We start from the raw sequence: 25,535 nt of genomic DNA, 5'->3' as shown, positions 1-25,535 counted from the left end.
AATGGAACGCTGTGTTTGCCTTGCAGCATTGCGTTGCAGAGGCAGTTGCAGTGCGTTCTGTGTGGTGCATACATTGGATTTATCGAGCATATTCGTCAAACTATATGCGTGAACGGGTTGACAGAAATGGTAGCAGAAGGTGAATGTTGGAACTTTTGTTGCACACATATCTAGATGATGCTGCATACTATTTTGCGCAATGACGCAAAGCTTTGAACACACCGACTGTGATTTTGCGTTTTGGTACACCAGAAGTCCATTCATTTCCAATGGAACGCTGCGTTTGCCCTGCAGCATTGCGTTGCAGAGGCAGTTGCACTACGTTCTGTGTGGTGCATAAGTTGGATTTATCGAAAGTATGCGTCAAACTGTATGCATAAACGGGTTGACAGAAACGATAGCAGAAGGTGAATGTTGAACTTTTGTTGCACACATATCTAGATGATGCCACATACTATTTTGCGCAAACACAGTCGGTGTGTTCAAAGCTTTACACGCAGACGCACGCACACACACACACACACACGCACACACACACACTCACATACACACACACACTGAGAGGCATGCATGTATTTAAATCAGTCAGTTGGCTACCTTTGTATCAGAAATGGTGTCCAATGGAGAGAACAGGTGCAGGCTTTAAAGTATGCCTATTTTTAGAGTGAAATAGGCATCCACAGCCAGCGTTATCTAAATACAAAACAGAGATAATCTTAGCCAGAGTCTCCGAGCATTGCCTGATTGTTGCCATACATTCGTCAAGGCCTACTGGGACTAAGCTTTTTTTTTTTTTACAACGGCATGATTTGACATACATTCATATTAATACATTTATACTACATATTTGGGAAATTAAATGTTGATTAGCTATGATAATAAACACTTATTTCATGACCCAACCACTCTCTATACCAAGTTGGATATTGTGCCTGATAATGCTTACAGTAGCCTACAAAAAAATACAGTGCATGTATTTTCATTATAGTAGAGGCCTATTCACATAATTCGTTTATTCAAAATGTAGCATTCTGTTTTATATATATTTTTTTATTTAAACTTTATTTAACCAGGAAAATTAACCATTGAGACACTTAATCTATTTTGCAAGGGATACCTGACCAAGAAAGCAGCAGCAGTCAATACACCATTTCAAAATGTAAAACATATAATTCAAACAGCACAACATGTCATCAAGAGCTGATCCGAGCTATAAGCGTCAACCTCTGAGCAGTGTTTTGAGCCAGACTGACATTGATGGGTATGTGTCAACTCATATTGGTTCTCCCCCGACAAATTGTAACCAAAGAACTATCGTTGATAGATGCAGCACAGTGGTGTATTCTGTAATGATCATGCATTTTACTAATTCTGTCTATAATGCAACTATGATTTAAGAAAACACGTTTTCCAATTGTTTTGCTCTCAGCTTCGTGCGTAAACTTATTTTTTAAAAGTCAATCGATGTGCACCGCTTGAGACCAGGTGGAAAACATTCAGGGGTAAGAAAGGAGTGTGTGCTCGCCTAGCAAAAGCACGTATTCAGTACCCTAATTTTGCCTCCAGATGAAGTGTTTTCAAAAATATGTTTTGATTAAGGTTGCGTTGGTTTCTTGTGTTGCTCCTCGCACTTGGCATCACTTCAGCCTTCAGCGTGAAAGACTGATCCTATTGCTGTAAAAAGGTTGGCCACTTGCCAAGACCTGGAACAAGTGCGACTCCCTTCCCTGCTGTTAGGCGTATTCATAGTTAGGGGTTTGGCTGATTTTAAAAAGGCAAGCCTGGCCTGAAGTTGATCAGTCTGCTCAGGAAACTTCTCCGCAGGGGAAAGTATTGGAATCGGTTTCAAAGGGGGAAAGGTCCAGGTTTTGTGCAAAGAATTGCATTCCACCGAGAGAGGACATCACTTCTCAATTAAGAAAAACATTGCATCCCGAAGTATAGTCTTTTCGTGATATTTTGACTTGTTCTGTGAATACTTTTTATTTGTAAATATAACCTATATTTTTTTCAGTTTATTTCAACTGAAGTGCAGAAATCACTATATCCATTTGGACGCGGACAGATTTTTTGCTTTATAAATCGGATCATTTAACCCACGGGCATTGTCTGTCAATTCGATTCACATTTGGGGTTTAATAATTGCGAGACGAATATGTTTCTCAGTTTTTGTCTACTGGTGACATTTTTATTGGGGCTGTCTGGGTGCTTGGGCTCATATGTGCCCTGCGAGCCGTGCGACCAGAAGGCGCTCTCGATGTGCCCCCCAGTCCCCGTCGGTTGTCAACTCGTGAAGGAACCGGGCTGCGGTTGCTGCCTAACCTGCGCCCTATCGGAAGGTCAGGCGTGCGGCGTTTACACCGGAACATGCACCCATGGCTTGCGCTGCTTGCCGAGAAATGGAGAAGAGAAGCCCCTTCACGCGCTTCTCCATGGCAGGGGAGTGTGCACAAACGAGAAAGGATACAAACCCCTCCAACCACCGATAGGTAAGAAGGCGCAATGAATGCGTGCGCTTAGGGGATCCAAGGGGGCTGTGTAAAATACAACAGCATGATTATTGTCGCAGTTGAAATTCAGTTCCAGCTATACCGGCCCCGGTAAACTGCATTATACACGTTTTGTTTCGTTTTTAGCAGGACTTTCCACTTGGTGCTTCCATGACCCCTCGCTAACCCCTCGCAAACGAGCTTGCATGATGTTCCAGTTTTGTAAAGTCATGCTGTTGTGAGCAAATGCATTAGCACACTGAAGTTTTGGAATCCACATTTGAAATAACTGCACAAATAGCATGCATGAGTAGCTCCTATGCGCAAACTGTCCGATTTGTCAGAGATTGCGGCAGGCTTAATTGTGAATCTGGGTCGTTATTCAATTGCACACAATCGGATTCATCACATGCCACAATAACAGCACATGCACAGAATACATGTGCCATTGCATACAAATGTAGGATCTTAATTTCATCACCCTGTTGCAGGAGAACTGTCCTGCATTGCAGGAAATGTAAAACGTGTAGAGTATTTGAGGTTTAAACGGCTTCTGAAGTTTGTAATATCATCTTTGAAATTTCAGAATTGATTTTCCCTTACGAAAAATGTATCAACCCCTACAAAAAATGTCATTAATTATAATCCACATAATAATTCACATGTCCTGTTGCTGCAGGATTATTTTCCTGTTGTATCAAACTGTTTCAAATTAAGATCCTACATCTGTAGCCTACCATAGTAATAGCAGGTTTGATATATGGAAATACCTGTGAGATGTGAGTATTGATCTTATCTGTGCAGGTTTGTGCCTAAAACCAAAATTCAAAGTAAGTGGGTGCTGACTCATGACAGTTTAGTTTTGAGTGACTTCACAGTGGGCTGTGCTGCTTTCTTTCAGGGTTTCCCAAACCTTGTCCTGGGGCCCCCCATGGGTGCACGTTTAGGTTTTTGCCCTAGCACTACACAGCTGATTCAAATAACCAACTCATCATCCATTTTTTTGATTATTTGAATCAGCTGTATAGTGCTAGGGCAAAAACCAAACTGTGCACCCGGGGGGTTGGGGGGGGGGGGGGGGGGGTGCAGGACAAGGTTTGGGAAACCCTGAGTTAGAGAGCAGCACAGCCAGGACAGAGTTTGGGAAACCCTGCTCTAACTTGCAGTTGCTATATGTAATTTGTTATGAATACAGTATGGTAGACTGACTTAAAGTGTTCCTCTGCATGCTTATCTACATGGCTGTGTCCCTCCCTTGCCGCAGTGCCTGCCTGGACTTCCATTCTTGTGCCCTCTTTCTCACGTGAGAACATATTGTATGTGGTAATACATAATTGCTGCTATTCTTTTTTTCTCTGGAAATTAGTTATATCCCTTTTCACTGTGTTCGACACTAGCATTTCTCACAAACATAATTGCCACCCATGAAGAAAATCAATATTTTCCAACATATAATATCTAATTCTTCTTATTGTAGCCTAATTGACTGAAGAGGGTTCTGCTCCTGAGGCTACAGATCTTTTCAAAGCTGAATTTAGGTTTAGTCCCTGTGGGTGGTGTTGAGAGTCGGATTACCGCTCAAATATAAAATCTGATGGTGTGTGTGTCTGTCTGTGTGTGTGTGTGTGTGTGTGTGTGTGTGTGTGTGTGTGTGTGTGTGTGTGTGTGTGTGTGTGTGTGTGTGTGTGTGTGTGTGTGTGTAGTCTGTGCGCACTTCTAAATCTTAAATGTGTGTGTGCACGGGGCAAGAGAAGTTAGGTTTGAATTAACCAAACATCAACATTTAGAGGTCACAGATAGACACATGGTATTAGATGATTCAAGATTTTGATTTTCAGTTGTTGGAAAACAAAATTAGGCTGCATACACATTTTGGTGAACAGCTACATTTGATTAATGCTACTGGTTTCTTCTTTGGTTGGCCAGGTTGAAAGACTGAGGCTATTTGGGCTTTGGAAACACCCTACATGTAACTTCCTTGGAGGACATGCATTAAACAACATTAGCATGGAATTCAGCCCATTCAAGAGGTCACCATTGTCTGTAGTAATGGCAGCAAGGCTATACATAACATCCAACGAATACATGCAGCTATAATTGAAATAAACCCAAGTACTTTTGTCTAGCTATAAGTGTCCCTCTGATCCAGTAGATTGAATTCCAACACGCACTCTGTCTGAAGCTTGTGGGTGTGTGTGTGTGTGTGTGTGTGTGTGCAGGCATTTGTGCGTGCATTTGTGTATGTGTGTGAATACTGACTTCTCTTTTGGCACTGGGTGGTAACCGGAGCGCGTCCGTTCTCCTGCCCCTGGTTAGGCAGTGTGGGCGCTCAAGCACAGTGCAGTGATTCAGCAGAATGCCTCCGGCTGCTCTTCTCTGAAGGGCTGTCCATCAAGGGCTACGATTGGAATTAGACACAAGCCTTTGGTTTCCTGCTGGGTAAGGTTTCAACCTGCTCTGACCAGCTGAGCAAGGCAGACAGAGAGAGGACAGGTCAAGTGTCCAAAGACAGATCCTCAGGGGACCCAATAGCTTCCATCTCTTGGCTGCATTCATGCAATTCTACTGCATCCTAGCAAGAAAAAAGCCACTTTTAAAGTGGACCCACTTTAAACAATCTACACATTATAAAGGCTATATATAGCATATGTAAGGTCTTCATAAGTTGTAGTTTGTTTAAAGTGACTGCCAGATCAGGATATGTTTCTTGAAGAGAGAGAATGACATTGAATTATCTCTGTATTTCTCTCTCACAAATGTATTGGCATGACATGGGATAACACTGTAATACAATGTTGCCAAACTACACATGACTCTGTTGTCTCTTTCTCATCTCTGCATAAGTCTGGTGTCACCCTCTTTTGTTGACTGTTGAGTTGTGTTCCAAGGAAATGGTGCTTAGCTCTGATGGCTGGTTTGTGTTGCTGGCCTCTTAGTGCACTGTGTTAGCCCAGAAGAATAGGATCCTGGAACGCCTGCCAACAGATATGACTCCATGGCAGAAGGCCCCTTGCTCTCGGAGCTTGTGAAAGAGCCTTATGTTTGAACAGATTGCTCATTGCCAAGAAACAAGAAGATGATTAAAGAGAGCGTACAAATCTAGAAAGCTTGACTTGCACATGAACAAGCACGTTGTGCTCTATAAACACAGCATCAACACAAATGCAGCTTCCGCCAAAGCCCAAAAGAAAAGAAAATGTTTGGGGTTTGTTTTTGTGCTGCAAGATTTTGTTTTTGCCTTGTTGGTACATTTACACGTTTTAGTGCAATCACAAGCCAATGCGAAGAAGCCAGTTGTTTGTCACCTGTCCTTGTTAACACAATTTACAATGGCTATGGCACAAAACAAATGCTCACACCCCAACTGTGGTGTTAGGGATGGATCGGAATTTACAGAACTATTACCTGGAGGAAAATGGGGGAGGGTCATGCTTTTAAAATTTCAGTCAAGGGGAGGTTTTAGTATTTTTTTTAAATCTAGTCCAGGGGAGGGTCATGTAATTTGTAATTGATGAAATGTCAATATTTCTCAGTGTTTTAGAATTAGTTGCTTATTAGGCTATATATCGATGTGTGCCCGAATGCCATACCTCATCTCTGATTCTCCGCTAGGAGCGTAATATCAAATGTGCCAATAGGCTATTTAGTATAGTCTCAATCAAATGATCCATAGCCTATAGGCCAGGGTTGCCCAACCCTGTTCATGGAGAGCTACCCTCCTGTAGGTTTTCGCTCCAACCCCAGTTGTTACTAACCTGATTCATCTTATCAACCTGCTAATTATTAGAATCAGGTGTGCTAGATTAAGGTTGGAGCAAAAACCTACAGGAAGGTAGCTCTCCAGGAACAGGGTTGGGAAGTCCTGCTATAGGCTATAAGCTACAAAGTGCATGCTCGGAGAAGCACAGAGCAAAGTTATATTTCGAAGATAGCTGCTGGGATGGTGTAAATAAAACTAGGCTGCATTACACACTGCAATGGATATTCCAACCCTGAGCCCCAGCCTGCTCTGCTCTAGCTGATCAAAAACATTTTTGTGTGCTACCTAACCAATGGCTGTGCTGTGTAGGCCTATGGTGGCAGTTCAGGAGGAGAGTCAAAGGCTTCCTCAGATTATAATTGTTTTGATTAGGCCTAGTCTAAATAATTCACTATCTTGCACACAGACTAGCCTATAGCCTATGTTCTGTTCAGTTTGAGAAGGAGAGCACGAAGATGAGGAGGACCGGAGGTCAACTTTGATAGCTTGCTACTACTATAATCGATTTAATTAAAAACAATATGTTTTTTGCCATGATGTATTTATCAGAGTTATTGACTTCACATTAAGCCAGATTCTAGTAATTTACATTGTGGTGCTGAAACCTGAAGCATCAGCTGTGGCACAATCAATGGGAAATAGACAGCTCATGGTACTGAAAGTAGGCAAATTCGAGTAGGCATAATTCATTTAAACGGTCTTCCTTTTAATTAGACTTTACTAACAACAAGAGGTCTTTGTGTTGGAGCCTATTTCTTCCTATTTTAGAACATTTCGCTATAGGCTGCTATATCTATAGATTTGTTGGTCAATTCCTCCACCCACCATGCACTCTTTAAATAGCCTACCTCTGTGTCAGTGAAGGGCTGTTAAGTTAAAACCAACACTTCAATTGGGGGGGGGGGGGGGGGGGTATGAGAGGGTATGCCATAGGCTTACCTTTTATTAATGAAAATGGCAAAAAGCATAGGCTTGTTAGCTTAAGATTCTGGAGAAAATAAAACAGATCCGATTATATAAAGTGATCTATTACAGCGCATTGGTCCGCGATGCTTTATTCTAGAAACAAGCTGACTCCGATGCATATGGGAATATCATTGTTTTGTTTCTTTGACATTCAGAGGCTGAGCTACAACCTTTTATAGCTGAGGAGACAATAAATAGACTTTGCTTGGGAAGTAATCTAATTCTGTCTATATCAATTGATTAAGCTATTCACTTTCTGTACAATAGAAGATGTTTAAACCCAGACAGCTTTTAGGGAAACACTTGTTACCTCTTGTTGGGTTAAGCCACAGAAGTAGAGTAGCCAGCAGTTAAAGCTTAAATGTTTCTGCATTGGTAGGCCTACTCTGTCTAGGGTGGAAAGGTAGGCCTAACTTTTGAAAGTACCATGCTCAGATTCCTTATGATGTCTCAGATTTAATTATTTGCAAACAGGGACAGTTTCGTTGCAAACAAGACACTGATTCGGCAGTGGAGAAATATTATCAGATGAACACATAGGCCTATCTCTCTGTCTATTCTTAGCCTTTAATTACGGTAATTTGTGTGGTATTAAAAGATATTCTGCGAATATGTAAAATGATGTAGAATTGCATGACATTTTATAAAATAAAAAAAATTCTCTGACCTACAAATACAATCATAGATTCATGCAATGCTTTGTTATAAAGGAGATCTTTCCACCCCTACTCTTGTCCACGGGGGTCTGCGAACCCACAACCTTCTGGCCTGCAGCCCTGTGAGCTATCAAAATTCCTGCATTGCCATGTAATGCTTACAGAACAAAGAACAGTTTCTAAAACTGCATATCTAAGGCTCTGGTCTGTCCAAGAAGTGAGGGTAAACGGTAGATATGTTCTCTGCTATTTTAATTATTATTTTGGGAATAGGGGAGGGTCATCAGTTTTTTCAAGTGTTCAGGGAGGGTTTAGGTAAAATATATTTTGCTGAAGGGAGGGCCATCCATTTTCATTTCAGAGCGGTCCGATCTTCTCCATGTAAGCCTTATTATAAATAAAGTTTACTCCCTTAGCTTGACAACTTAATCCATGTGCCAAGTGATTTGTGGCTCTGTTCTTGAAAGGCTAGAACTAGGGGGATGATAAAGTTTTCTTTATCCCTGCTCTTTTAAAGATAAGATACAGCCCCAGCCATGTAAAGAAAATATTTTACAGTAGCAGGGGTCAACTTAAAGTATTTCCACACCAATTCTCCTCATCTGAACTGATCAGACAGACCAGCAGAATGCCAGTATGGGCTAGTTAACGTTGCACATCCCTACTGCATTTTTATATTCCCTAATCGACAAAACATCCTTTCATTTTTATTTTACATCAGACAAGCCAATCTTCTTCAACAGAGAGTCCAATGACAAAATACATTTGTGTGAGGCATCTTGTTTGGCCTATCTACTGTAAATGGTCTACTTGAACACCCACTGTACTGTAGACATTGCACACAAATGGCTCTATCAGTCATGGACAGTTCAGTTGACTCAGAGATGGCCTCAAATGTTTGATTGTTACATTGCTAGGTCATAGGGAGAAGACCATTGCTGAGGGGGATTTTACAACTCACTCACCATGAACCCCCTCCTCACAGAACTGGATATTGTTGTTGAATGCTAAATATAACCAACCTCATCAGATGTGAAACAGTTTATCAATGACATTCCGTCTTTGGCGTACGATATGTAGTCTTCTTTGGTGTAGGTTCTGGCTTTCTTGAATGCTGTGCCATGGCAAGTGTTAATCATGGGAAACCAATTGCCAATGTAAGGTCTCCAAACGAACACGCAAACATGCTCTACGGTCAAGCTATGGCATTGCTCCCATGCACAGTGTTAAAGCTAGAGAACTTACTTTGGAGTTGGCATGCCTGAATGAGTTCTTCCAATAAAGTTTTATAGCAATCAGTCTAGCATTTGTCACTTACACCTGGAAGGCTAGTGGGTAACAGCTGTGGAGAGAATCAGCTCACACGGTAGTCTCCTCTATCAGAAACATGTGACTCCAAAGGCAGTGACATCCACATGCTGGCTTTTAAACCGGAACACGTGTGATCTGACCTAAACTGTGTAGGCCCTGTTAACCGCTGCCACCATTTACCGCTCCAACTCAAGGGTCGTGTTCAGTAGAGAACACCAAAAGTTTTGCAACAGACAACGAAAATTATTGTTTAGTGCTTTTCTTTTCACACAGTTTCAATCAATTTTCTCCCTACTGGACATGACCCAGGACAGCATAAGGATGTTATTAGGCTCAAAATCAACTAATCACTTCCCACAGAAGAACCTAACTTGTTGAAAGTCACTGTAATGAGCTCAACAAAAAAAGTATGTCTCAAGTTTCTTTGCAGAACGAGAACAATAGAGGTCCTTATCTTTTGTCTGCAGCTTTGGTGCCGGTTTCAGCTCCAAAATGTGAATTTTGTCATTTTCATCCTCACGTCTCTGGCCTGAGTGTCTGAAGTTGAGCTTTGGACAGTGGATAGAGAACGTTCATTGCGAGCCAAAATAGCAGCCTCTGCCCCCGGGGAGTCTGAATTATGTCACACCCAGCAATTGTGTTGTGGTGATGGTGACCCAGAAAAAGGCAGCGTCCGTCCATGTGGCTTGTCAAAAAAACAAAACTCAGATGTGGAATGAGACCTCAGACCAAAATTAGGCTTTCACAGGAGAGCAGTGGCATGTAGCATTGTGATAGTGTGCTTTCAACTGCTGTCGAACATTTATTTTACCTAAACAGAGAAATGTCTTTGTGCAGCAGTTGCGAGAGGGGCAGTGAGGTCAGTATACCTATGCCCTACTTGGAAGGGTATCTCATCCCTACGGAACAAGTGTTCCTTTAATTTTCAATCCCTGAATTGTTCCTGCTGCTATTTGCTGCTATTTTTAACTCTGGTTATTTGTTGCACTATACATATTTGTTGCACATTGTACCTTGGGAAAAGCGATTTCCTGTAAGTTGCTGATTGAGTTTGAATTCAGTGCCAGTGGAGACTTCAATGGTAGGGCCAAGATACAAGGTTCAAAACAGGAACCAACAACACACACATACAGTGGCTTGTGAAAGTATTCACCCCCCTTGGCATTTTTTCTATTTTGTTGCCTTACAACCTGGAATGAAAATTTGATTTACACAACATGCCTACCACTTTGAAGATGCAAAATATTTTTTTGGGTGAAACAAACAAGAAATAAGACAAAACAACAGAAAACTTGAGTGAGCATAAATATTTTTCATTGTGAAACAAACAAGAAATAAAACAAAACAACAGAAAACTTGATTGTGCATAAATATTTTTTATTGTGAAACAAACAAGAAATAAGATAAAACAACAGAAAACTTGAGTGTGCATAACTACTTACAGGTTGTAATGCAACAAAATAGGAAAAACGCCAAGGCACTGTACTGTACTGCACAACACACATACTGTACTGAATAAAGCAGTAGCATGGCCTCCTTGTCCAACCAAAGCTGTTTTTTAGCAGTGCAAAAGGGTGTGTTAATATTGATACCACATGAATATGATTCCACTTTTTATAATGAGGTCCAGCATTTTTAGTTCAAGCAGAAAGAAAAGCTCTAAAGGCCCTGCTAAATTTCACCTGTGAATCATTTGTTTTGAAGATGTAATTAAGACATCTCCTATTGATGGACGTGTTGGTGGAAGCAAAATCTGCTTTGACTGGTAGTAGCCATCTAAAGGTGTCAATAAAGTGTATGGAAATAATGTAATTCTGGATAAGTTTAACATGACTATGATTTGACTATCCACCAGCACTTACAGTGCATTTGGAAAGTATTCAGAACACTTGACTATTTCCACATTTTGTTACATTACAGCCTTATTCAAACATCGATTAAATTGTTTTCCCTCATCAATCTTCACACAATACCCCATGATGACAAAGCAAAAACAGGTTTTTAGAAATGTTTGCAAATTTATAAAAAATATAAAACTGAAATAATACATTTACATAAGTATTCAGACCCTTTACTCAGTACTTGGTTGAAGCACCTTTGGCAGCGATTACAGCCTTGAGTCTTCTTGGATATGAAGCTACAAGTTTGGCACACCTGTATTTGGGGAGTTTCTCCCATTCTTCTCTGCAGATCCTCTCAAGCTCTTTCAGGTTGGATGGGGAGCGTGGCTGCACAGCTATTTTCAGGTCTCTCCAGAGATGTTCGATCGGGTTCAAGTCCGGGCTCTGACTGGGCCACTCAAGGACATTCAGAGACTTGACCCGAAGCCACTCCTGCGTTGTCTTGGCTGTATGCTTAGGGTCGTTGTCCTGTTGGAAGGTGACTCTTCGCCCCAGTCTGAGGTCTTGAGTGCTCTGGGGCAGTTTTTCATCAAGGATATCTCTGTACTTTGCTCCGTTCATCTTTCCCTTGATCCTGACTAGTCTCCCAGTCCCTGCCGCTGAAGAACATCCCCACAGCATGATGCTGCCACCACCATGCTTCACTGTAGGGATGGTGCCAGGTTTCCTCCAGACGTGATGCTTGGTGTTAGGCCAATTAGTTAAATCTGGGTTTCATCAGACCACAGAATCTTGCTTCTCATGGTCTGAGAGTCCTTTAGGTGCCTTTTGGCAAACTCCAAGTGGGCTGTCATGTGCCTTTTACTGAGGAGAGTCTTCATTCTGGCCACTCTACCATAAAGGCCTGATTGGTGGAGTGCTGCAGAGATGGTTGTCCTTCTGGAAGGTTCTCACATCTCCACAGAGGAACTCTGGAGCTCTGTCAGAGTGACCTTCGGGTTCTTGGTCATCTCCCTGACTAAGGCTTTTCTCCCCCGATTGCTCAGTTTGGCCGGGCGGCCAGCTCTAGGAAGAGTCTTGGTGATTCCAAACTTCTTCCATTTGATAATGATGGAGGCCACAGTGTTCTTGGGGACCTTCAATGCTGCAGAAATATTTTGGTATCCTTCTCCAGATCTGTACTTCGACACAATCCTGTCTCGGAGCTCTACGGACAATTCCTTCGACCTCATGTCTTGGTTTTTGCTCTGACATGCACTGTCAACTCTGGGACCTTATATATACAAGTGTGTGCCTTTCCAAATCATGTCCAATCAATTGAATTTACCAAGTTGTAAAAACATCTCAAGGATGATCAATGGAAACAGGATGCACCTGAGCTCAATATCGAGTCTCATAGCAAAGGGTATGAATACTTATGTAAATAAGGTATTTTTTTTTCTTTCTTTTTTTTAATGTGCAAAAATGTCTACAAACCTGTTTTCGCTGTGTCATTATGGGGTATTGTGTTTAGATTAATGAGGAAAACATTTATTTAATCAATTTTAGAACAAGGTTCTAACGTAACAAAATGTGGAAAATGTGAAGGGTCTGAATACTTTCCGAATGCACTGTATGTTGGCTCTATCTCCACATACATTTTAGTTGAGGTTGTTACAGGACTACTGATAACAAACCAACATGTTCTTCTTACACTGCATTGCTCTCCAGCTGTGTTGGAGGGCAATGCAGTGTTTGAGTTATGCCCCAATGAGCAAGCATTTTGTAAGGCCATTCGTTGTGGAATTGAATGTGCTCCAATGACTGTACATTTTGTTTAGATCCCTACAGTCTGGATCATGTATTCCTACCTGTAATATAATTACTCAAGTGCAGTGTTCCATTTATTTTATTTGTATTTTACCATTTATTTTACCAGGCAGGTCAATGAAGAACAAATTCTTATTTACAATGATGGTCCAAGGTTTTTCCATGTCTCCTTCTCTATGCTACAGCAGCAGGGGTATCAGGCCATGGACTCTGTCCAGAAGCCTTGAAATATGAATAATCATAATCAGACTGAGGGAGCCATGGTTGGCCAGTGTTGTGGCTAAAAGATGACAGAGGACTTCTTGCGCCGTTATCACTATGTTATCGCATACCCCCCTGACTCCCGGATTAACAGCACCTTTACTCACCACCTTGGATCTTGTAAAAGTGTAATTTCAGAGGGTGTTCTGTGCTAGTTCATGGACTAGGGTACACTCAGTGGTGTAAGGTGTGTGAGCCAATGAGAATTTGAGCAACTCATTTTTCTGGCGCATTTTCCACCCCAAGTAGAATGACTGTGAACTCATTTTGACCAGTTGAGAGAGAGAAAAACAACTGAAAGAAGAGTGGCTTGTCGTTCATGCTTAGGCTTCGTGGCTGCAAGAAACTAACCACTGGGCACAGACGTCAATTCAACGTCAATTCAACATCTATTCCACGTTGTTTCAATGTAATTTCATAGAAATTATGTGGAAATAACGTTGATTCAACCAGTGTGTGCCCAGTGGGTTGGGATATTCATGAAGCATAATTACCCCTCGCACATGTACATTCTTAAACAGAGGTGTATCGGTTGCACCTCCTTTGCCTGTTCCATTCCTCTTGTCTTAATGAAAACTTTAGTGAGAGCAAGGGGAGAGATAACAATACCTCGTCAGCCTGGGCTTAATGGAGGGGGCTGCATGTGACCGTGCTGTCTTGGCTGGAGGCCAGCGTCTTGGCAGTGTTTCAGTACTTAAACACAGGCCTACTAAGCCTCCTTTACAAGCTGGGGACCCTAAGCATGGAAAAACTGAGTTTTTGCGGCTGCGGTGAAGAGCCCACTTCAGAAAATACGAATTTGGTGGTTTAGGAGAGAGAGAGAGAGAGAGAGAGAGAGAGAGAGAGAGAGAGAGAGAGAGAGAGAGAGAGAGAGAGAGAGAGAGAGAGAGAGAGAGAGAGAGAGAGAGAGAGAGAGAGAGAGAGAGAGAGAGAGAGAGAGAGAGAGAGAGAGAGAGAGACTCCATTGTCTGCAAACGGGCTACACTCTGGGTATTGTTGGCTAAAGATGGGTACATTCTGTCTCCATGTCTTTGATTTGCAGGCACAGCTTGTGAATTGGAAGCACAACAGCACTTTATTTACTCTGGGAAAGGAGCATGATGTACTAAAATAAATACTACATTTTGTAATAATAATAACATACATTTAAACGGTTGATGGATGTTCATTTTCGCCATCAAATATGAAGCAAACTCTTCTACCATCCCATATTTCAATAGAACATCCAATATAACGTCCAATATTTCCTCACAAGCTTATACACACAAGTAACACAAACTCTCATCCCTCAATCATGACTTACTTGAGCTAATGAACTTGTTCACAAATCCTACTGCTAATGTAATTGGAGTGCAATGATGTCAGTGTGCTGACAATGTGCTGACATTTCTCTATCTGATATTTCTTCAACCAAATCATATTAGGCTAAATGTGAATACATGTCTAGGATCTCACAAGTGTCTCCCACACTGCATGTAAAGTAGGCCAATGATGTAGTGTGTGTTGCATTTGTAAAATGGAAGGGGGATACATTCTCCGGTTTGAAGTAGGTAACCCTGAAAATGATTTGTAGAATCACAGAATAATGCATGAAGGCTTGAAACACATATGCAGCATTGTCATCAGTGGTACTTTGAATACTGGTCGAATGAAGAATTCTTACCCCAGCATCCAGGCATCGAGCACGTAGGAAAGCTCATTTGACATACTTATTTATAGTGTTTTATAGCCCTGGCGGTCTGAGCAGGGAGAGTCGAGGACGTATCCAAACACTGAGAGACGCCTGCCAAGTCATGAGTTGTGAGATTACTTTCAAAGCGAGGACGGCAGTTCAGAAGCCAGGGTCCCAATTCCGGTAATCACCCTCCTCCCTTCATCCCCCAACTCACCTCCTCCCAGACACCCCTGCTGTGTCCAGACTCTTCAGACATCAATTCTCGGGAAATACACCTCTCAGTGTTCACATGTCTCTCCTTTTTTCCAAGGTGGCCATGTACTAAGTCCAGACCAATGGAGCCTAGCCTGTACTTAATTAAGATAACATTGAAATGTGGTTTGTTTGAATTATTTTGTATCGTCCCCATCTTCAGCTGTCTGTCAATATCTTGCAGTTGTCTCTCCTCAACAATACTTTGCACATTCACTCAGCCCTAACATTCCAACCACTACTCCGGTTGGGCCAGCCCTCCTCATTGCCACCGCTGCAATGACCTGTGGGTTTCCTTGCTGGATAAATATAACCCCGGTCATCTACTGGCACTGCTGCCGCTCGCCAGTTGGGGCCTGGCAAAGTCCCATAACAGTGCCTTGTGTGCTTACGATAGACTAAGCAAAGAGGGGAGAGGAGCGCTCATCTCTTTGGCCTCAGAGAACCTCATGCAGGCTAGGGCTCTTGGCTTATGAGGGCTGAGCCCAGATGAGGGACTGGGGGGAGAGGGGATAAGGCATCAGGACCCCAAATCTCTAGCCTGGTGGGAACTTCCTATGTACCTCTAGGACTGCAGTGCCCCCTGGGGAGTGGGATGGGGTAGGGGGAGAGCATTGGCCTTTCTGTCTGGCTTCAGGCTCTTTTACATTACTATGTTATGTTTCTTGATATTAGATTATACTATACATTCAGACTACGATGTGTCCACCACTGCCATAGGCTTCAGTTGCCATGGATCCTCAGTTACCATGACATCAAAGTCTGATCTGTGAGAGATGTGAAAGTCTGCAGGAATTGCCAGAGAAGTATTGTATTACCAAAATAGCTTACGATCAACCAAATAAGCCATTGTGTCACGCAAAACTCCACCCACCTTGTTGTACAGATGTCTTAGAGACAAGGTCGTGCATGTAGCCAGCATGATACAGAAGTGACTGAGCTAAGCTTTTGTCATTTTTGGTCAGAGTTCGGACGTGTTTACTTTCATTCCTTTGACCTCCATTAGTTGATGATGGCTGTTTGTATGGTGGGGGAGAGGTGAAGTGGTGGAGGAGGTACAGTAGTTTATCAGCTGTTGATCCTTGATCCTGACCCCTCCTTTGTAAACAAATGCAAAAGCAACATTTGGTGGCCCAAACTCTGGGAAAAGCATCTGATAGTCCATATTTTAGTTTGTGCAGGAAAAGCTGTTTGAACATTTTACAAAACAGGTATGCCCTGTTTTAGTTCATGTTGATGACACACCCATTGATACAAATATTTTTTCCCTGTGTAGATCATGAGTCTCGAGAACACGAGGACACCCTGACGACCGAGATAATGGAGGACCAACTGCAGCCTGCTAAAGTGCCGCTCCTCCCCAAGCAGGACCTCATCAACAGCAAGAAGATCCAGGCCATGCGCAAGGACAAGGACCGCAAGCGGGCGCAGGCCAAACTGCTCCTCATTGGGCCCATGGACTACTCCCCACTCCCCATTGACAAACACGAGCCAGAGTTTGTAAGTACAAGTGGAGAGTAGGAAAGATGGGGACTAACGCTAATATTGTGCTAATGCTGATGCTTGCTAGTGTGCATCTTCAACTCTGATCCTAGGAGAGAGAACTGCGTGTGCAGGATTTTGTTCCACCCATGGTGCTAGCACTGGGAACTAATGTTAGTTGTATCATTCCTCCACAGGGTCCTTGCAGGAGGAAGCTGGATGGGATCATCCAGGGAATGAAGGACACATCCCGTGTCATGGCCCTGTCCCTGTACCTCCCCAACTGTGACAGAAAGGGCTTCTTCAAGCGCAAACAGGTGAGAACTATCCCTCCTTCATCATCCTTATTCATGGTTTAACATAGACCAGTTGTATACTGATGTGCCTCTTCAGATCCACATTGGCTTCGAAATAATATTTGTTCTTACACTGTCTTTCTCTCTCTCGCTCTCTTTCCCCCCTCCTGTTGCTGCACATCGATCGCTCCCACAGTGCAAACCCTCTCGCGGCAGGAAACGGGGCATTTGCTGGTGCGTGGACAAGTACGGCGTGCAGCTGCCCGGCACAGACTACAGTGGGGGAGACATCCAGTGCAAGGACCTAGAGAGCAGCAGCATCAACAATGAGTGAATAGGCTGCTCCACCCCCGTCCCGATCACCGGACCCAGGGCCCTGCCTCCTCCTTTCCCTCCTGCCTGTCTGCTCCGCCCTCTTTTTGAGATTTTCAATACGAAAAAAATAAAACATCAAATGAACGAAAGGACAGGCTTGAATTAAGGACACCTGAAATCTTTTTTTTTTTTTTGTGACTGTGTGCTCATCTCTTAATAGACGGAAACCAGCAGGTTTTAAGCCCTTGTTTGACCCTCGGGCCCCTCCCCCACTAAGAACTTGTGCCCCTCCCCCACTAAGAGCTGGGAACCACACTAATGATTCATGAAAATATATACTTGTGTTGATATATTTTTATAGAAGCTGGGGTGTAAGCACCAAACTTTGTATCATGTAAAGCTAACATAAAAGTGATGAAAAAAACGAAAATAAGGCATGCTGATTATAAACAGGACTGTTTTGATCTTTCACATCTATTGCTATTGAGGTGTCAGAGGAGATAGCTGGACCTTCTATTGGCAGAGGTATTTGTTTTTTTGTTTGGTTGCTTTCCAAAAAAGAAAAAAGAAACATGTGATATGGTCTTTCTGATACAGTTGACTCTATCTGGGTATTTGGTTCTGTCAGAGCACTTATGAATAGGGGAACCTGCTTGGATATGTGTAACTTCACTAAGTTTGTGTGGGCGTGCATGTATGTGTGTTTGAGTGTGTGTGTGAGAGAGAGGGGAGTGAGCCTTTAACACAAGAATGTCATTTTTTTGGTCTTGTCACAACAACAACATGACAAGCATTATTGCTGGTGCTTGAAGTAGTCTTGAGGATGGCTTTCTCCCACTAGCCTATGAAACCTATGTATCTGGGAAAATTGAGAGTGTTTGACATAATAAGCAGGTCATTACAGACGAACCTATGTAAGTGACTCTTTGAATCTGTAGCTAGCCTGATATGCCAACTGTGCCTATTGTTAACAGACACTGCCATATAGGGTAACACAGAACTTAATGGAGAACACTGCCCCTACTGGTGAAGGGAATACTGCCACAAAGTGCCCATTCTCATCTGATCAGAGCTGTGCTCAGCAAGACTCCATTGGTCCAACTACCAGGACTTAAAGAATATTGGAATGTGGCTGAACAATCATGCAGTCCCCCAATAACTAACAGCAGTAATGTGTTTTATTGCTAAAGTATGGACAACAATTTGGAGAACGAGGAAAAAAAGCATGTTGCAGACTTGCATTCCCCAGTGAGGCTAGCTGTTTTCTCTTTGTGTCTCAGTTGCTCGAGGGTGTAGTCTTGTATGGTTTTGTTTGTACTGTTTTCTTTGCCTTCAGTGAAGTAACAACCGCCCACTTTTGAGCCATGTTCCTTAACCAAGTGGTCCCCTAACACTGCTATGGTGTAACCTTGGTGTATTACTTTTAACTATAGATTAATGAATGTTCTTTTTTAAAACAAACAACTACAATGTACTGGTGCTTGGAAAAGGACGTGTTTAATTTAGCCTGTAAACAATTTGAATAGTTCCATGACGCCATCCTTATTTGAATATAAGACTATATCCCAGCTATATCCTCCCCCCTTTGCTTGCATGTCGCACCCCAAAATTGGTCCCTCCTTCTCGACAACTTGTTTTTCAATACAACACAACATTACTTGCATTGGAAATGGTGAGCAGTTATCCTTCCGCTGAAGGGGGCATCATTGAACACTACCTACAGGGTCAGTTGAAAGAGTAGTTTTATGTCTGTCTGTGTGCAAGTCACAGTGCCTTCCTACATGCAAATCCACATTTGAATAGTGACGCGAATGCAACGTGGTAGCTGTCTAAGGGACGGAAACCCTGCTCATGCTGAGAGGCCCCAGGGCAGTACTTCTTGGTCTAGTATAGACAAAGGGTAACTCTATAGGACGTGACATAGCTCTTGTAATCGTGTCACAAACACATTATGAATCCATTGCCAATCCCTCTCTGTGGGCAAGGCAGACCAGAGTACCCCTTCTATATCTTATTTTCAAAAGCACTGATAAGCTACAACACTGCTTTCAAAGTTGACTGCCAATGTATTCGATTGCCAGAAAATATAAGCCAAGTGATATTAGAATTCCGAGTTGGGCACACAGACTAGCAAACTGCTGCTGCTTCTCTCTTCCAGTAGTCAGAGAATAGCTGTACAAGGCATTACTAGCCATCAGATCCTATTCCACAGCGTAAGTGGTCATAGTTACTCTAGCCAGGGAGCGGGAGGCAGGGGGAAAGGCCATCAGCAGACAACAAATTAAGGAGCTTTTACTCCAGCCTCAGTTGAGTCTGTAAACCAACCATGACGTGATATTATCAGTTTGGACATACAGATGTGATGGATAGGATACTGTTGTTTTTCATAGCTCATAATGGCAACGAGATGCTTTAACACTAACAATGGGGTCAATACGTTCAGGCCTATAGCTTTATACCCTCAGTTACTATGAGACATAATTAGTGGGAAAACCCTGCTACCCTTCACATCCAAAATGCCTTCTTACATGGAAGTGAACTCTTCAGCCCCTGTGGCAAATCCCAAATCACTAGGTCCTCCTATACCCAATGCAGCTTGGCATCCTTCCCCACCTCCACCCCAGTCCACTTTGAAAGAAAGCAGCTTGCACTTACTGTATAGAAGTTAAAACAACTACAATATTAATAACGACAGACAATGTCCTGTAATAGTGTTGCCTGTATATAAAAACAAAACAAGCTAAATATTGTGTGATTCAGAATCAGGCCTCTGCAAGGCCTTCTGGTAATCGTTGACAGGGGCTTATGTGGCCCATACCTGGGACCTCCATCACCAACGTCCAATAAGGATAAGGGGATAGTAACACAGGGTACCATACATTAGCAACCACACAACAGTCCCACTTTGATCTAACTGCTCTCACGGACTCCAGCACACAGAGAGTGAGAGAGAAGGAACGACAGAGTGAGAGAGAGAAAGCAAGAGACAGAGCACCATGGACAGGGGTCGTGTTCAGGGCCTAGCCCCCCCCCCAACCCCCCCCCCCCCCCACACTCCCCCATCAAGGAGGGGTCACCAATCGCATGACAGTAGATACAGTTAGGAACAGACACAAGGAGACTTGGGAATCTGAGGAACAGGAACGCAGCAAGGGGCAGATGTTTAGATGTTGACTCCCTCTCCAGCTTCAATGTTCACCTTCCATTTTAGCACCAGTCCATCAGAAGACTATTGAAGTACTTGGCCAGCCGTAATGATGCAGTCAGATTGAGGTGTTGGAGAGGTTGAATTTCAAAGTGTGATTTACATCTGTTTCCAACTTTAACAGTGCCTTCTTCAGATTCCTAGTCTCCGACCTGGTGATAGACTCATACAGTTCATACTACAATTGTAACTACAGCTTTTTTTTCTGAATGCATAACGTTTTTATGGATGAAACGAGACAAAATCAATTGGTTATCTTAATAACATGTGGTGTTAACTGGCTTGTGAAAAAAGACCCATTGGTGCCGGAGGATAGTTACAAGAAATGGTCAGCATTTGGAACTCTTCATGAAACAAATATACAAAAAATACAAAAAATCTCAAATTATTAAAGTGAATATCACTGTGTAATATTTATTCAACTTGTAATTTATGTACTCTTTTAACCTTTGTCTTTTTTGTTATGACAAAGCATTTATTTAAATAAAGTTATGTATTCATTTAAAGATTTGGTAGTGATGTGTTTTTGTGATGTGCAGTGTGGCCTCAAGACCTCAAAACCTACCTCTAAAAATGGTTTATCTCAAAACTAATTTCAGGCTGTTCCAAGGCACTAACATATAGTCATATACCAAAGATACAGTACAGCCATACAAGAGGGATATATAGGGGGTATACTGTATGTGGGTTAGAGGAGGTTTGAAAAACCTGACCACAACAACTTAAGTTCTCAGAGTAATCCTAGCTATTCAAATGAGCCCATGTAAATAGTTAACTCCTTGTGCCGACACGCCCCCAGATTAAGCCGGCTAGAACCAATGAAAATACTTCCTTGTTGTTACCAGGAGCAGTGTGTATGGGGCCTAACGGTGTGGTGATCAGATATGACATGATGAGGACATACTGTATTTACAGACACTGGCCATGATATCAGCTGCATGATTGTGGTCTTGCTTTTGGATACTGGACTGATCGTACTTGCCCTGGTCATGGAAATGACTCAAAGCACAATACCCCACTCCATAACATACATATACTCAGTGTTGATGAATGTAATCTATATTTAAAGGGGCAATCCACAGTTGAAACAATAAGAATAAGTTATCCCCACCACTGTCTCGATAAAAAGCTGAGGGATGGGGGTGGAGAAATGTAACCACTCTCAAAATCATAGACATAGCTATGGATGCAAGGACTGACCATCTATGATATCAAAATTATAGTTTTAACCATTACATTTACATTTACGTCATTTAGCAGACGCTCTTATCCAGAGCGACTTACAAATTGGTGCATTCACCTTTTTGGGGGGGTGGGGTGGGGTAAGGGGGGGGTTAGAAGGATTACTTTATCCTATCCCAGGTGTTCCTTAAAGAGGTGGGGTTTCAAATGTCTCCGGAAGGTGGTGAGTGACTCCGCTGTCCTGGCGTCGTGAGGGAGCTTGTTCCACCATTGGGGTGCCAGAGCAGCGAACAGTTTTGACTGGGCTGAGCGGGAACTGTGCTTCAGCAGAGGTAGGGGAGCCAGCAGGCCAGAGGTGGATGAACGCAATGCCCTCGTTTGGGTGTAGGGACTGATCAGAGCCTGAAGGTACGGAGGTGCCGTTCCCCTCACAGCTCCGTAGGCAAGCACCATGGTCTTGTAGCAGATGCGAGCTTCAACTGGAAGCCAGTGTAGTGTGCGGAGGAGCGGGGTGACGTGAGAGAACTTGGGAAGGTTGAACACCAGACGGGCTGCGGCATTCTGGATGAGTTGTAGGGGTTTAATGGCACAGGCAGGGAGCCCAGTCAACAGCGAGTTGCAGTAATCCAGATGGGAGATGACAAGTGCCTGGATTAGGACCTGTGCCGCTTCCTGTGTAAGGCAGGGTCGTACTCTCCGAATGTTGTAGAGCATGAACCTACGGGATCGGGTCACCGCCTTGATGTTAGCGGAGAACGACAGGGTGTTGTCCAGGGTCACGGCAAGGCTCTTCGCACTCTGGGAGGAGGACACAACGGAGTTGTCAACCGTGATGGCGAGATCATGGAACGGGCAGTCCTTCCCCGGGAGGAAGAGCAGCTCCGTCTTGCCAAGGTTCAGCTTGAGGTGGTGATCCGTCATCCATACTGATATGTCTGCCAGACATGCAGAGATGCGATTCGCCACCTGGTTATCAGAAGGGGGAAAGGAGAAGATTAGTTGTGTGTCGTCTGCGTAGCAATGATAGGAGAGGCCATGTGAGGATATGACAGAGCCAAGTGACTTGGTGTATAGCGAGAATAGGAGAGGGCCTAGAACTGAGCCCTGGGGGACACCAGTGGTGAGAGCACGTGGTGCAGAGACAGCTTCTCGCCACGCCACTTGGTAGGAGCGACCGGTCAGGTAGGAAGCAATCCAAGAGTGAGCCGCGCCGGAGATGCCCAGCTCGGAGAGGGTGGAGAGGAGGATCTGATGGTTCACAGTATCAAAGGCAGCAGACAGGTCTAGAAGGACAAGAGCAGAGGAGAGAGAGTTAGCTTTAGCAGTGCGGAGAGCCTCCGTGACACAGAGAAGAGCAGTCTCAGTTGAATGACCAGTCTTGAAACCCGACTGGTTTGGATCAAGAAGGTCATTCTGAGAGAGATAGCAAGAGAGTTGGCTAAAGACGGCACGCTCAATAGTTTTGGAGAGAAAAGAAAGAAGGGATACTGGTCTGTAGTTGTTGACATCAGAGGGATCGAGTGTTGGTTTTTTGAGAAGGGGTGCAACTCTCGCTCTCTTGAAGACGGAAGGGACATAGCCAGCGGTCAAGGATGAGTTGATCAGCGAGGTGAGGTAAGGGAGAAGGTCACCGGAGATGGTCTGGAGAAGAGAGGAGGGGATAGGGTCAAGCGGGCAGGTTGTTGGGCGGCCGGCCGTCACAAGTCGCAAGATTTTATCTGGAGAGAGAGGGGAGAAAGAAGTCAAAGCATAGGGTAGGGCAGTGTGAGCAGGACCAGCAGTGTCATTTGACTTAACAAACGAGGATCGGATGTCGTCAACCTTCTTTTCAAAATGGTTGACGAAGTCATCCACAGAGAGGGAAGGGGGGGGGGGGGGGGATTCAGCAGGGAGGAGAAGGTGGCAAAGAGCTTCCTAGGGTTAGAGGCAGATGCTTGGATGTTTTGAGATGCTAACCATGTTTTGAGGCTTTACAGTGTATGTTTACATTTACGTTGTTTACAAACATTGGAATAAAACAAGCTTATATTTGGGGTTCTGAAGGGGTATGACAGTTGAACTCTGCTTATATTCTTCAAGAATCAATGGTTATACAGTATATCATTAATTTAAGTCCAACAATGGATGTAGCAACTGCAGATTGCTGCTTTAAGGCCTAGAAATATTACAAAGGGTTTGTAAAGACTACATTACTGGTTACCCATAATATAAACGGTACAAATTAGTACTGGCTTGCTGAATAAATCCATACAGTCGATGCAAATTGAATCAGATGCCATAAACTTAACTGTATACAATGTAAAGATTTGGGATCCGATTCCGACCCCAGGTAAGCGCGTGTAAATGGAACGGAATTCCCTTTTGATGCACTTTTCTCTCTGTGTATTCTGACATTTTATTTAAATTAAGCATGAGAATAGCATGTTATGCACTTGCTATTCTTTCGAGGTGGAGATCGAACTTGCGCCATATTCTGACCTTGATTTAATTCCTGAATAATTCCACCAATTTTACTCGCGAGGAAACCTTTGAATAAGGTCTTGAGCAGGGTTTCCCAAACTCGGTCTGATTCAGCTGATTCAAATCATCAAAGCTTGATGATGAGTTGGTTATTTGAATCAGCTGTGTAGTGCCATGGCAAAAACCAAAACCGAGTTTGGGAAACTCTGGTCTAGCGAACCTACTGGTTCCAAGTGGAAAAAGCATTTGCTTATTTACATTTTTTTAGAAATAACACCATCATTTAAATTTTATAGCCTTTCAGGGAAAGGGGATATCTAGTCAGTTGCACAACTGAAATGTGTGTTCTGCATTTAACCAAAGCCATCTGAATCAGAGAGGTGCAGGGGCTGCCTTAATTTGTGCCTGGAAAGCAGTTGTTGTGGGGTTAATTGCCTTGCTCAAGAACAGAACAGCAGATTTTCCCACCTTGCCAGCTCAGGGATTCGAACCAGGAACTTTTCAGTTACTGGCCCAATGCTCTTAATCACTAAGGTACCTGCCACCCTTTTAACTTGCAGGGGCACTCTCAAATGTCTTAATTATAAGATACCCCGACTTTCTCTGTTTTCAATTTTTATGTTAAATATTAGTGTAACACTCTGGCTCTATGGACGTTTATATTGAGCCAGGGTTGTTCATTTTCTTGTGTTTGGGTGTATTTCATTTGGTGGTGTTGGGTATGGGTGAGTTTCATTTTGTTTGTGTCATGTGGTGATTGGTCGATGACTCCCAATCAGAGGTAACGAGTGTCAGCTGTCGGCTCGTTATCTCTGATTGGGAGCCATATATATTCTGTGTGTTTTCTCCTTTGTGTTGTGGGTTATTGTTTCTTTGTTGCTGTTAGTCGTATTTCAGTATAGAACTTCACGTATCGTTATTGTGTTGTTTTCTTCGTGGTTGCTTTATATAATAAAGTCATCATGTTCACTCGCAACGCTGCGCATTGGTCCAATCCTTCAGACGATCGTGACAGAATAACCCACCACAAGAGGACCAAGCGGCGTAACAAGCGGCAACAGGACCTACCTACGCAGGATGTATGGACGCCTCCTAAGGATTTTTGGACTTGGGAGGAGATTCGGGCTGGAAAGGGTCCTTGGGCACAACCGGAGGAATATCACCGCCCTCGTGAAGAGCTGGAGGCAGCTGCAGCCGAGAGGAGGTGGTATGAGGAGGAATATCACCGCCCTCGTGAAGAGCTGGAGGCAGCTGCAGCCGAGAGGAGGTGGTATGAAGAGGAAGCGCGGAGTCGAGGCTGGAAGCCCGTGGTTACTCCCCAAAAATTTTTTTGGGGGGGGCACATGGCTTGGGCGCCTGGGCAGCAGGAGGCTGCCACAGGTAGAGCTGGAGAGAAGGCTATCGGATTACGGGAGCCATTGGCGAGTAGAGGGAGGGAAGTTGTTGTGGCACGGCATGAGAGACTGAAGTGTGTTACCAGTCTGGTCCGGTCCGTTCTTGATCCCCAGTTAAGGCCAGTGGTGGGTGTTCCCGGTACGTACCGGTCTGTTCCTACTCCACGCACCAGGTCCACGA

At 43.5% G+C, this 25,535-nt stretch overlaps 1 protein-coding gene across 1 annotated transcript; it reads left to right on the top strand.

Annotated features, from left to right (window-relative positions):
- The first annotated feature begins 1,763 nt into the window (after positions 1 to 1,763).
- LOC311120810 (insulin-like growth factor-binding protein 5) lies at positions 1,764 to 17,667 on the top strand. The gene is made up of 4 exons (XM_084195384.1): positions 1,764 to 2,489; positions 16,297 to 16,520; positions 16,700 to 16,819; positions 16,995 to 17,667. The coding sequence occupies exons 1-4, from the start codon at positions 2,156 to 2,158 to the stop codon at positions 17,130 to 17,132; spliced, it is 816 nt and encodes a 271-aa protein (XP_084051510.1). The 5' UTR covers positions 1,764 to 2,155; the 3' UTR covers positions 17,133 to 17,667.
- The last annotated feature ends 7,868 nt before the right edge of the window (positions 17,668 to 25,535 follow it).

Source organism: Coregonus lavaretus (genome assembly GCF_964263955.1).
Source record: "Coregonus lavaretus genome assembly, contig: HAP1_SCAFFOLD_914, whole genome shotgun sequence".
Classification (NCBI taxonomy): Eukaryota; Metazoa; Chordata; class Actinopteri; order Salmoniformes; family Salmonidae; genus Coregonus; species Coregonus lavaretus.
The sequence above is the reverse complement of the archived record's forward strand: the minus strand, read 5'-3'. Positions and strand labels throughout refer to the sequence as shown.

Coding starts and splice junctions, on each gene's coding strand:
- LOC311120810 (XM_084195384.1), top strand. CDS start 2,156: ATGTTTCTCAGTTTTTGTCTACTGGTGACATTTTTATTGGGGCTGTCT. Junction 2,490..16,296: donor ACCCCTCCAACCACCGATAG/GTAAGAAGGCGC, acceptor TTCCCTGTGTAG/ATCATGAGTCTCGAGAACAC. Junction 16,820..16,994: donor GCTTCTTCAAGCGCAAACAG/GTGAGAACTATC, acceptor TCGCTCCCACAG/TGCAAACCCTCTCGCGGCAG.